General features: G+C 30.8%; 1 protein-coding gene across 1 annotated transcript; it reads right to left on the bottom strand.

Annotated features, from left to right (window-relative positions):
- Nucleotides 1-2,373: 2,373 nt before the first annotated feature.
- LOC144843350 (integrin beta-1-like) lies at nucleotides 2,374-13,497 on the bottom strand. Its single transcript, XM_078700140.1, has 14 exons — nucleotides 13,460-13,497; nucleotides 12,998-13,085; nucleotides 12,408-12,491; nucleotides 11,558-11,626; nucleotides 10,941-11,048; nucleotides 10,453-10,545; nucleotides 9,542-9,726; nucleotides 8,516-8,752; nucleotides 7,320-7,363; nucleotides 6,668-6,870; nucleotides 6,092-6,221; nucleotides 3,373-3,480; nucleotides 2,607-2,773; nucleotides 2,374-2,394 (listed from the first exon to the last, which is right to left on the bottom strand). The coding sequence occupies exons 1-14, from the start codon at nucleotides 13,495-13,497 to the stop codon at nucleotides 2,374-2,376; spliced, it is 1,575 nt and encodes a 524-aa protein (XP_078556266.1).
- Nucleotides 13,498-14,242: the final 745 nt, after the last annotated feature.

Here is a 14,242-nt window from a genome sequence, read left to right as displayed (position 1 = left end):
GTAAGTGTATATCGTGAATTTAAGGAAGGATAAATATAAGAGATCTGAATGAACATTTTTTAAAAAGATTTCTGACATTTTCAATACTTTAAACATTTTAAATATTCTTTTTTTGCTTTATATTACTTTTTTATGTATTAATTTAACAATTAAACTTTTGAAACATATCCATGTATAAATTGGAGAATTATCATCAAATCAGAAAACTAGATATTTAGGATATTTTTATAGAAGAGGGAAAATTTCTCCATCTTTGTTATGTACCTGCATAAATATAGCAGTGGAAACTGTATTATCGGGACACCTTTGGGACCAGTGTCCCCTTAAAGTATTGTTCCCAATATGACACAATGCAATGACGTAAGCCACAACGCAAAAGATTATTCGAACATGCGTTGCGGCTTACGTCCTTGTACTGCGTCCTCTAGTGGGAACCAAGCTTAATAGAGTTTCCCTTGAACACTGGCTGGGAGTTCTTATTTATACAGTCAGTACTGTGCTTTAAGGTTTACTATAGAGTAACCAATTATAGTACTACTTTTGGTAAGCTCACTATACTGTCAAAATATAAGGTATTATTATAATTTTAAAAATATGTGAACAAATAACAACATTTTCACATGTTTTATATAAAATATTTATCTTAAATAAAATAAAGCACTTTTTTTAAAGGCAGAAGACATGGCCACACCACTATACGCTACTCTAATTTATTCTTAAATCCTAATTTTTTTGTCAAATCAACCTCTAATTTTATCACATATTGCAACTTAGCACCAAATTCAGCATGATCTAGTACCATTGAGGTATTAATAGATTGACTAGAGTGCTAACTATGTTACAGCAAAATGATGAGACAGTGCTGGTGCTTTAAAATTATCCGCTGTATCTTTTCAAAAATATTATTTAGTAATATAAAACAATAACTTACAATATTATGAAGAATACATGAGTCAGAAAATATATATATATATATATTTTTAAATATAAACATACATATACGTACAGTCCAGTTTTTATAAATTACTTATTTTTTTATGGTAATGAATATAACAATTTATTGTTAAATATGGAGTTAGCTCTCTAGCCAATGAATTAATACCTCAATTTACACTACAGAAACTTCATTTTCTATCTGATACCTGTTGTGAATTCTGTTTGAAAAAATACTCTGGTTGTTAGTTTCAGGTATCAGACCATTTTGTATAATTATGTGGTATATTTTGTGTTGGCTTACGACATCCGGTATTATTAAATATTATTTCAATGTTTTTCTGGGATCTTTATCTGGATACCAGCTAAACCATAATAAGTAAAACACCCGGGTTTACAAATACCATACAAAACGCCAGTATTGATGCCCCAGTGTGTGTAAATGTTTAGTTTTGCTAGGCTATGTGGACATGAGTAATATGTCTTACTAACAGAGGAGCCATCATTCACAAGGCATGTTTGATAGTGACTTATTACAACTGTATTTCTTTTAATCTATAAAACTTATTTAATTGTCATAAAAGGTGTGGCATTGTCATCACAGTCATCTATGAAAGGTTTACAAATATATTGCAAAACAATTTATATACTTTTCTTGTAGTTGTGTAGCAACTTAACTAGTTACTCTAATAACGAATGTTGTCTGATAATAAGTCATGTTGTTTATGCATGGCTTGCCTTGGTTTGTGTTATTTTAGGCCTCTTGGAATGATCTGAACATGCCTTGTGAATCTGGACAAGTCATTTTGATCTGATATCCTACTGTGTGACCTAGTGGAGAGTATATCATGGTATGTCAACATGCATTGTGGATCTGGACAAGTCAATTTGATCTGATACCAGACTTTGTGACCTAGTGGAGAGCAGCTCATGGTCTGATAATATGCCTTGTGGATCAGGATAAGTCAGTTTGATCTGATGTCAGTTGTGGCCTAGTGGGCATTTCTTTTTCTGATAACAGGCTTGTAGGATCTGTCAGTTACTGTCTGAACTTTGTCATCAATTATTATTCTGATATCGTTTAGTCTAGTATTACAGTGTATTAGTTATCAAATTATTCGGGCCTTGTTGGATGCTTCTGAATGAGGTCTTGTTTGGCAACAGGTATCAACATCTTGCATAAAACCTTCTATTTACCATATGTTGGATTCTTGTAGGTTGTTGTAGAAGATTTAAAAAGGGGATTTATATTCTGAAAGAAAGGCAAGTATGTCTAGGTAATATTTTCATTAACATATAATTAAATTTCAATTAGTATTTTCAATGCTAATGTTCCAATGCAATGCATGTTAATCACAAAAATTGACATAAATATATACTTATACTTTTAATTAAAGGTATTTACTAGTACTATTAGATTTAACATTTTCAATTACAATACTACGATACATCATAATCATACTAGAAATAGATATAGAGATAGATAGAGAGTTCAAATGCAAATAGAAATGTTTAAAATAAATAATGTTTTCTTAAAACGTCAGCTACAGTGAACTTGGATGCTATGTAGTGGTGACTCTACATAAAAATGGTCTGGTTTTTAAAGGGAAACCATAAATAATAAATAAATAAACATTATTAACTACAAGATAAAAAAAATAATCATTCCTTACTGCATCTGTTCGTGCATTTTCTAACTCTTTCAAAAATTTAGCATATTCTCGTTTGTCATATATATATGTAGCTATCTTCCAGGCCAGCAGAAGGGCTAGACCAACTAGTAATATACCAATAATGATGCCAATAGCCAGCCATAAAGCATCTATTCCTTCTGGGCACGCTGAAAATAAAGTAACCATTCATATAAATTATTAACATGTGTGTGTTGCACATGTTGAATCAAGACAAGCCGTGTTTGCTGCACTTGACTAACATTTATTTTTCTGAAAATATTTCCTGAAAAAAGCCATTACAATCTTTTTTTTCACTCTACTTCTATCATGCATTTCACATACTTTGTACCAACTTCTAGTATAATAATGAAGGGCATGTCTCAAATTGAAAAATAAAAGATGTTTAATATACAAAGAATACAGGTTACTTGTACTCTTTCATAATTGTTTGTGAAAAAAGTTCAGTATGCCTGCTGATGTCCATCAAATTGTCCCTGTCAAATGAGGGGATGTATACTGTATATATGAAGGTGTGTGTGTGCGTGTGTGAAGTGCACAGAGATCTCAATATATAGCTCTATGTCTACACTATCAAAATAGTTTGACAAAAAAGTTTGATGTACCCAAATACGGAAGTTTTCATCATTGTGTCCATATATGGGCACATTACATGTTTTTGTCACATAAAGTTTGATAGTGTAGACAGAGCTTTAAACAATTTGTATTGAATTTCATTTTGCTTGGGTTTTCTTTTTACATTACTTACATGTTATTTTCTGTACCAGAATCACCTCCATTGTTCCATTCATAACAAAGTTAAAAGAGAAGAGACAACCAAGTTCATCTTTGTATGTACAAGGATCAGTTCCATTTACTGTGAAAAAAAACCCACCAATTTGGCATAAATAAATTCATAACCTCCATACTATTATTTTATTTTTATACATTTTTATAATTTTAACTGTAGTGAACTACTTTCTATCTATAAAGATACCAGATATTTCAATAAAAGGTTAAGACAATTGTAGAGTACAATGATGATGCGTAAAGTCATGGTTATGTTCCATATAAAATCAAGTTAAGTGGCAATATTCAAAAAATGTTTTTTTAACCAAAAGGTGTGGTTCCCATATTTATTTTATTTTAACAATATTTAACAAGAATAGTACATCCAGACAAAGGTGATCATAATAGGGACCCTTAGTACAATATAATTTGACAAGACAAGTAACATAAAAATACAAAACTTAAAAATAACATTTATAAATAAATAAAATAATTTAAAAAATAATTAAAATCAGAAAAAAATGATTTAAAAAACAGAAATCGCTGCAAACGCTAGTGAGTTGACCAATCATAATTGACAGTTCGGATAATCCATTGCGTTGACAATAACGTACACCATACGTTTTTAAGGACACTTTGCTTCAAATAGTTATTTTTTGTGATGTTAATGTAATCTACATATTATGTTTCATTGATTGTACCAGCAATATTAGTATTATCATTTCTAAATTGAATCCAATTGCCATCAGATTATTTTATTAACATCAATAAAATATGTTTAATATATACCATATTTTTTAACCCAATATGTTGTCAGCACAACAGCCAATCAGAAAGCAGAAAATGTTGTGTTTTTTGTCGGAACACATAATATTTAGTGGCTCATACAAAGTTTTGATTTGTACTGTACAATATGCGGTTTTCGTACCAATATCAAAGTGAATTCCTTGTTTTTATACCAATATCAAAGTGAATTCCTTGTTTTCGTACCAATATCAAAGTGAATTCCTTGTTTTTATACCAATATCAAAGTGAATTCCTTGTTTTATACCAATATCAAAGTGAATTCCTTGTTTCTATACCAATATCAAAGTGAATTCCTTGTTTTTATACCAATATCAAAGTGAATTCCTTGTTTTTATACCAATATCAAAGTGAATTCCTTGTTTTTATACCAATATCAGAGTGAATTCCTTGTTTTTATACCAATATCAAAGTGAATTCCTTGTTTTTATACCAATATCAAAGTGAATTCCTTGTTTTTATACCAATATCAGAGTGAATTCATTGGTTTCCATACCAACATCAGAGTGATTCCTAGAAATTTATTACAAAATCATGGCTAACCCTTGTGTTATGTCAAATAATAAAAACCAGAATTTTATTATTATTATTATTAATGGAATCTGTGTGGCATTTTATCAAAATACTTATCTAAAACCAGAAATGTAATATATATTTGTTATTAAGTTTTATATTTTACTGGAATCTCTGGCATTCTCCAATTCATTACACACCTACCTAGCACAAAATATAAAGCATCCACCTGTAAAACTATGTGGAGATACAAGGTTTTTATAGAAAGCAATGCATAGTTTTCTTCATAGGGGATATATTTCAACAGTGGTTAGAGCAGTACTTTTTATTTATTTATATTTTGAAAGTAAATAAAATGTTTTTGCAAACAATGTTTCAGTCATTACTGCCAAAAGTCATGGGTTTATGTCCCACCCGAGAATTACTTCCATCAATTCCTGATTTTTTTTTCAGTTCGCAAAAAGTAAAAACTATTCGAACAACCAATTTCCCTGAAAGGAATTTATGAACTGGAAACATCAATATGCAAGTGCTGAAAGCTTTTGATTAACACAAACAGGCCTAGCCCTATAATTCGCTAGATCAGCAATACACAAGGAAAACAGATGATGAGGACCATTTTTTAATCAATTTAATCAACGGATGAATATATAAATGAAATTAAATAAAAAATAAATATAATAAATTAGTTTATTACTTTTCAACTTATCGACTTCTTACCAATTAAACCTTCTTCTTCCCTTATAAATAATCCTTATTTTTTACAATTTTTTTATAATTCAAGATAATAAACAGCTAGTATATAAAACGATAGATCACAAAAGATTTCCTTTAAGTGCTTAAGAAAATCCTTATAATAATATTTTACAATGCCATAAATTATACAGTACCTGCTAAAACTCAGTATAGATTATACTGTACTTTTATTACATCATGAACAGATAGCTAATAAAGAGCTTTCCTTTCTGCTCATTTGCATAACAGCGTAGTTTTCAGACAAAAGTTTCGTTAAAATACTTTTTCATTCATTTTGATTTTGCTTTGACAGGAAGTGTAGTACGCAATGCATGTGTCGCGAAAGCAACATATGCATAAGGTACTCTTCTCTGAACGAACCAGAAACATTTCCTAAATTGTCATATGCTTCTCCTACTATACTTTATAGTTTATAAAAACTGTGAACCACCAATTACAACGTGGCAACTCAAGACATTGGATTGTACTAATGTATTTTAATCTTTGTTTTATCCTTTTTAAAGTTTTTTTATCGGATGAATACAATAAAAGAAATGAAACAAGAAGGTTTACAGAATCTTGAAGACAAATCAAATATAATAAATGAGTTTATTACTTTTCAATTAAAATGTTTCCACATTTCTTACCTATTAATTCTTCTTCCTCGACAAGTATAATTTTTTGAGGACACTCTTGGCATTTTTCCTCAGATATACCTGTACCGTAAGCTAGACATTGCACACAGTCACGATTGCGATCACATTTAGCTGGACATGTCTACAAACATCAGTAAATATGATTATGTTCAATTGGGGTTCTGTCCTATAGTAAGTACAAAATAGGTGGGACGGATCGTCTATAGAACGATTCGGTGATGTGTGTCACATGACTTTAACTTAAGACAGTTTTACATAGAAAATAGAAGTATATTAAAATACAAATACATGTATTCATCATCAGAAAAATCATTGGAAAAAGTATGATACTGTATAAATTATTATGGTACTGTACAATGTTAAAATGATGAAATCGGGTCTCAAGAAACCAGAAGCTTTGTATAAAAGAGATCCCAGATTACATGAAAGAAAATAATTAAAATTGAACTAATGGATAATAATTTATTAATATTTCTATGAATAGGGCATTTGATCAATCCTGATGATGATGACATCATACATATGAATTTGAGTATGCACTAAAGATTTTAACATAAATGAACTTACATCACAATCCTCACAAGTTGGGCCATCGTAGACCAGTGTTGCATTACACATGCAAACACCACATTCACAGTGTCCAGCGTCATTGCACTCTTTTCCAGTAGATGCTAGGCAGTTTTCAATGCTGGTTGGACAACTGCAATCAGGACCACTATAGCCTGGCTTGCATTCACACTGACCACAAACGCAGGTTCCTTTTGATGGACCTATCAACGTTAATAAATACCTATAAGCTCTGTCTACACTATCACACTAGTTTGACAAAAAAAAGGGTATTGATATGATGTTATCGTGTCCATGGGCACGTCAATTTAGGCACAGAAAGTGTGATAGTGTAGACAGAGCTTAGTCATAAATTATTTCTATCAAGTCCATGTTATATAGCACAGAGCATACTGTATATTATACACAAGATGCTCAAAACCATTTTTATAATAATTAATAATAATTAAATACCTCATTTGTATACTACCATTTTCATGATGTTCAAAGGCAATTTACAATAAAAAAAAATCACAGAGAAATAATATAATAAATTTTCTACAAAGATTGATTATCTTATTGCAGTTATTGCAGTAACTAAACTCATTTGTTCTGTTTAACCTGGTTATGCAATGCAATAATCTAATAATCTTTTTTGGGTAATAATACAAACTGTTTATTGCAGTGACTCTCATAGCTTCTACATTTGAAACAAGACTAAAATCATATTTAAGATATTTAGTTACTGTAGTAGAAAAATACTGATATGGTCCTTAATATTGTCAGCAGAGTTTAAATTTACCGAAGTCTGTGCATGAAAAAGAAAATATAAACAAAATTGAACATACCACCACAAATGCGGTCAGCAGATTGAATCTCTGCGACAAGAGAAGTTATCACAGTTGCAAAACTTTCCTGTGATTTTTTCTAAAGGATTCTTGAAAAAGAAAAAAATATAAAAAAGCTCTATTTATAATACATTTTATATTATATTAATCGCATTCAAGAAAATATATGACCAGTATATAATCAGGATCCGGGTTACAACATTTGGCACAAAATTAGTGGGTTGGATTATAATCTAGCTTGGCATTGTAAAACACGTTAATATGGTAATAACATTTTTATTGAACTGTAATAATGATGACAATGATTACATATATTTTTTAAAACTAACTGGTCACGACACCAGTGTCTGTTGATCGTATAGTGGTTGACCATTATTAGAAATAGAGAAACTAAAATTAACATGTACAATAGTTATAAATAACAAATTGACTCCTTGAGTCTCGCCTCCTCCTCTCAAACCCTATATAAGAGACATTCTCTATTTATAGGGTTACATTATTTTTAATCTTTCGCACTTACTAATTGTCAATTATCATCAGCAACAGATTTTAAAAAACTTCTTTTTTCCTCTAATTGACCCACTATAGTATACTCACAGTACATACTGTAATAGTTGACCTACTGATATGCCCCAATAAGAAAACTATAAAATCATATATTTCACCTACTTGTCGCTTGTTACACACACATTTTCCACATATGCATGACCCTTGACCTGAACAAACCAAAGATGAGTTACTTCTATTGAAATAAATAAAAATAGGATTTGACCAATATTTTTTAAACATACAAGTTTTATTGATTGGTTATTGAAAATAAGAAATCAAAATTATGATTTCTGCCCTCTATAGTTTACAGTAACAAACAATTGTAAAATACTCAACAGCAATATTTTGTTAATGTTTGTATGACGAATAAACACTAGTAAACTAGGTTAGCAGTATATCATGCATTTCCAAAAAGGAATTAAGTAAAGAAGTTGAATATTAATATCAAAGATGGCACCTTATAAAAACTTACGTTTGACATGGTAAACTATCTGCAAGTGTTTCAGTTTCGTCTGAGCCAGTGTCATCACATTCACAGACCTCTCCATACCGGCCTTCATTACACTCACAAATACCACAGACCAGTGAACCATTACCATTGCTACATAGCTCACTGTCTGGTGTCACAGACTTGGTACATTCACATTCACAATTTGTTATTATGACAACTTCTAGGTTCTCTTCAAATCCGAGAGGTTTATCTGAAAAACTAAACATTTTGATAAAAATTCAAGCACATCATGTACCCTGTAACTTATTAATATTAAAAGAAAGCTCTTATTTGTTCAACCACTGCGTATTCAAAATTAATCATCATCGTATCATACCATAATCATCATCGTATCATACCATTTATTCAATAAATGAACATTTTACAAATAATAATAATCATAATTTTGAAAAAAGAAATAAAATGGTTAATGATTAGTTTCATATTCATGATGATTCAACATCAATGTCATTATCTTCATCACAACTATTATGTCATCATCATGCTTTATTGCCACCATTAAAATCATCATTATTGATTATGTCATAGCATTTAAAAGGGAAATGCTAGAAACACAGAGCTGATTGTAAATCTAAAAGCCCTAAACAAATTGTTATGTTGCCCAGGAACACCATCAATTGAAATACATTTTTTTTATCTATTTTGTATTTTATGAATATAATATAAATGTTTGATTTAATATAAAATACTACCAATGGGCAATAGAAATAGAGGCACTAGAGAAATGTTTGCATGCAATTACAAAAACAAAGCAATGCTTAATGTTGATTAAGAAAATTATTATTTTTTTGGAAAATAATATTATATAAAATTGTAATTGTGCTTTTTTATTAAATACTCCTACAATTAAACAAATAAAAAAAGAAGCTGACCAAATATTGGGTCAGTCAGGCTTGGTCAGCATAAACATTTGCAGGTGTGCCAATGCATGAACCAAGGTTAATGCTCCACTTGTGATTGGTAATAAACAATGTAAACATGTCTTACGAGATAGGATTTGCTGTACACTCATCAACGCTAACATCCAGTTTAAATTTAATGACATTTCCTAAGCGAATGTTACTACAGTTCTGCGAATTAGGCGTCAATGTCTCGCCATCGCAATAGGCTGAGTAGGTTACATGAATAGGAGCTGTCACCGTGTCTACAAGTTGAATCTCAGATGTAATTTTCTATAAAAAGAATTTTTATAATTAATTATGATACTAATAACTAATAAAACATAATAAACAAAATGTGTGCATTAATCCTTTCGCTGCATGGTGTATAACTCCACATCTGTGTGAAAGATGTTTTTTACAGAATTAAAGTAATTTTGAACAAGAAAAATGTTACTTTAATAGAGGTTAAGTCTTTTTATGTAGTTAAATGTTTAATTTAAATTAAATTTACATCAAACTTTATTTCATTTCATTTCTTTTTGTCTCCATAAAAATACAATATAAAAAAACATGGACAAAGAAAAGAAAACATCACACAAAACCAGGAAGAGACAGGATTCCTAAAAAGCGAACTTAATCACTATCTAGTAGGTCTCCTATTGCACTGATTGTATAAAAAACATTTACATATAACATATAATTTGTATAAACATTAAAAATGCATATAAATACTATATAAAAACAAAACAAAAATATATTGCAATATCATTAAAAATCGTCAATACTTTATTCATCGAAGTCTGTAGAAAAAGCAATTTTTCAAGAAGTTTTAATAGCATGTAGGCCTAATTTTATTTACACTCGATAAAGGCCTATAAATCCAAAAATTGTTTCACAAACAGCATAAATGTTTGCTTAGCTGGTTTTGTGTCAATGACATAATAATTGGTAAAAAAAAAACTATTGGGAAAAAATCTCAAATAAAAATAAAGGTGCTATGAAAAACTCCAAACTTACATCATAACTACTACGAACAAGTTCAATAATGTTTCTTGAATCACTAGCTAGTGTTCCCACAGATCCACCTGGGAAAAACTCATTTACAACTTCCTGTTGAAATGAAGAAATCAAAATTAAAATATACCTCATACTCCGGATGGGACATAAAGCTGCTGGCCCCTTGTACAATGCATGTTAAAGAACTTGGTACATTATTTAAAAAAAAGCAGGGTTCATCTCCCGGTGATCTGGGTAGATGCTGTACTGTTGGTACATCAGGTAAATCATTTTTTCCCACCCAATTTTTGGAATGGACTAACCATTACATGACATTAAAAGGCATATTCAACCATAATTTTTCAGGGAACAATATACCTATAAGTTATCTACAAGTAGCAGATATACTAAACCCATGCACTAATAGGACTAGCATGTGGAGTATTCTAAAGAACTAACACAAGATACTAGAAATGTATTCTATCTTTATGATTCAACTATTCAAGTACCTGATAAAGAGCAGGATCATCACGCTGTTTTGATTTTGCTACTGCAAAAATTGGAATTACATTTCTTTCTAATAATTTCTCATGGAGCTGTCCTAAAGAAGGAAATTCCTGAAAATAAACAAAGTAAATGTAAAATATGTATATCAATCATACTTTGAATTGACCTCTTTTTAGCATAATTTGAGAGAGGGAGTGGAATGCATAACAAGAAATTGACATGCGTTTGAGAAAGCGTGGGTTCAGATAGTGCATGCGCCATTTTGTCTTGTTTCCCCTCTGATAGAATTATGTGGATTTTTAATAGATGATACAGTCAACTCTCCCAATATCAGAAATATTTGGGCTGGGCTAATTGTCTGGCAATTCTGGTATTCACAATTTGTTTTTAATGGTAAAATTAATTTTTACGTCTGGTTTTGGGAAAGTTTCCAGTTTTCAGAGAGTTCAGTTGGTAGGGTTGACCGTATTATTATTATTATTGTAATTTAATTAATTGTGTTTTTATTATTTTTTTAATTTATTTATTTTTTATTTATTTAATTTTTTTTTTTTTAAGTAACACAACAATGAAAAATGAAATCAGAAAAGTAAATCAGAAAATTAGTTACATTTTTTACAGAATGAGTATAATATCCTTGATCATCTAAATGACATTCACCATCATTGGGTAAGGTCAGCCCGCCAACCTAAAAGAAAAATTAAAAACATTTGGCTGCAATTTTTTTTTCTTCCACTTATGAACTCACTCATAATGTGAGTGAATTATTTACAATAATTAAATTATGACTAAATATTTTAGCCAGCTACCCTTCAAATGCGTCAGCTACCCTTCAAATGCGTCAGCTACCACTCAAATAATCCAGCAAACCTCAAATGAGACAGCTACTCCTCAAATGAGACAGCTACCCCTCAAATAATATAGCTACCCCTCAAATGGTACAGTTACCCCTCAAATAATCTAGCAAACCTGAAATGATACAGTTACTCCTCAAATAATCCAGAAAACCTCAAATGGTACAGCTAACCCTCAAATGAGCCAGCTACCCCTCAAATAATATAGCTACCCCTCAAATGAGCCAGCTATCCCTCAAATGAGACAGCTACCCCTCAAATGAGCCAGCTACCCCTCAAATGATATAGTTACACCTCAAATGAGCCAGCTACACCTCAAATGAGCCAGCTATCTCTCAAATGAGCCAGCTACCCCTCAAATGAGCCAGCTACCCCTCAAAATGAGCCAGCTACCCCTTAAATGAACCACGTACCCCTCAAATGAGCCAGCTATCTCTCAAATGAGCCAGCTACCCCTCAAATGAGCCAGATATCTCTCAAATGAGCCAGCTATCTCTCAAATGAGCCAGCTACCCCTCAAATGAGCCAGCTATCTCTCAAATGAGCCAGCTACCCCTCAAATGAGCCAGCTATCTCTCAAATGAGCCAGCTACCCCTGATATCTTTTCTACAAACCTTGCCATCAAGTGCGAAGTGAAATCCTGCATCACTCATATAAATAATAAAATGTCTTGAATAATTACGCCAACCTATTTGCTCCTAAAAATCAATTACATCAAATGATCATTAAAAGTGTGGAAGGCCTTCTCTTGGTTGTGTTTCATTTTGAATTCATGTTAAAGATGAAAAAAAAAACATGAAAATTGAACTTAAGTCTTAATAAAAACAGACTTTAAATAGGCAATTTTGTAGTTCTGATAAAGTTAATCACTTCTCTATAAAAAAAAAAGGTTTTTTAACTTATAAAACTTAGTCAAAAGAAACAGTTAAATTAAACACAAATCAAACAAAACATTGTAAACAGTATGATCACAGTAGGCCCACTATTGTATGTCAGTGAAATCAATTATAAATTGTTAATACATTAAAATTAAATTAATAGTATTGACACATCCTTTGATTGATAGATAGATAAATCAATAAACATAAAATAATAAAACTACTTTTGACCCATCAATATTATGTAGGTTAATTTAGCATACAAACTACAAAAACCACATCCCAAATGTGAGTCATTAAACAAGTAAATAGGTAAAATTAGATACCTTGCAGACCGTAGCTTGCATCAGGGCATCAAGTCCACCCTCGGGTCTATCAAAACTCATCGAAAAAGGTTTGATCTTTAAGTGTTCTCTGAAAAAAAAAGAATAATTATGATAATTTGGTATTTAAACAAAGTCCATTACGAAAAGCAAGGCTCAGATTTTAGTCTATATTGGTTGGTTTTCACATTTTAGGCTTATCACATGACATCATCATTTTCACTTGCATGTTGAATGGGGCCATTGAATGTCACTTATCACAGAATGCAACAAAATTACTAATGTCACATGATACAAAATAGTAAATTTGGTAAGTAAAAGTCTTCAATTTGATGAATGGGTTGTTTTGTGTGAGCAAGTGATGTGTTTAATGTGCGCTTAGAGCATTAAATCCTGAGCCATGTCAGTAGCCTTTAATATAGCCAATACAAACAAAGTCTAGGGACTAAACATAGTGTATTTTACCTCAAATAAATTAATATCATCAACCAGTGGAATGACATTTCTAAAACCATAAGGTTGTTCACAAAAATCTCCCTCTAGAAAACATTAATTGTCATGTCTAAAATGGACAATGGTTGAAAAATGTAAGTAACTACAAATTCAAGCAAATAAAAAATGAGTACGCCAGCGTATTTCAACAGTTTAAATTAATAATGACTGACGAGTAATTTACAGTATATACCACCATATACGAGATCTAATGGTAACAAGTCCAAGTCACAAAGACTCACTCATGATTAAGCTGCGTCGTTGACCAGCGAAAGCTAGAGTAAAAAACGTAAGTTTTACGATTTTTATTTGACTTTGGATCATCCAAAAGAAAATTTACTTGAATACTATACAGTGATCCAGATGAACCTTTTTACTAAAGAATGTACACATTTGATTAAAATAACAAAAACTGATAACATGCATACAAATCAACTGGTTGTACACTTTCTTAATATAATTGTGAATGATCCTCATTGACAATGTAGATGCCGCAATACAAAAAACACAGAGACAACTTTGTTACTCGGCCGTTCCAAGGCAAAACAACGTAACTACAAAATGTTGCTTTTCGAGAAAAATTGAATTGAAGTTTGAGTGTTTGCATTTCAATAACAAATTATCGTAATGATGTGAAATTTTGCATGAGTATATATAAATAATAATTATTATTAAATACGAAATGTTAAATAATTTAAACAATTTTATCAAAAGTTTTTACCACTTTTAACAGATACGTTGTTTTGCCTTGGAAAT

The sequence above is a fragment of the Antedon bifida genome, chromosome 5, assembly GCF_963402885.1.
Source record: "Antedon bifida chromosome 5, ecAntBifi1.1, whole genome shotgun sequence".
Lineage (NCBI taxonomy): Eukaryota > Metazoa > Echinodermata > Crinoidea > Comatulida > Antedonidae > Antedon > Antedon bifida.
This window is presented reverse-complemented; position numbering and strand designations above follow the sequence as displayed.

Excerpts from the sequence above, each read along its gene's own strand:
- LOC144843350 (XM_078700140.1), bottom strand. The coding sequence starts at position 13,497 with ATGTCATTCCACTGGTTGATGATATTAATTTATTTGAG. Across the intron at positions 11,049-11,557 it reads AAGGATATTATACTCATTCT|GAATTTCCTTCTTTAGGACA; the intron begins GTAAAAAATGTA and ends GTTTATTTTCAG. Across the intron at positions 3,481-6,091 it reads CGAGGAAGAAGAATTAATAG|TAAATGGAACTGATCCTTGT; the intron begins GTAAGAAATGTG and ends TTTTTTTCACAG.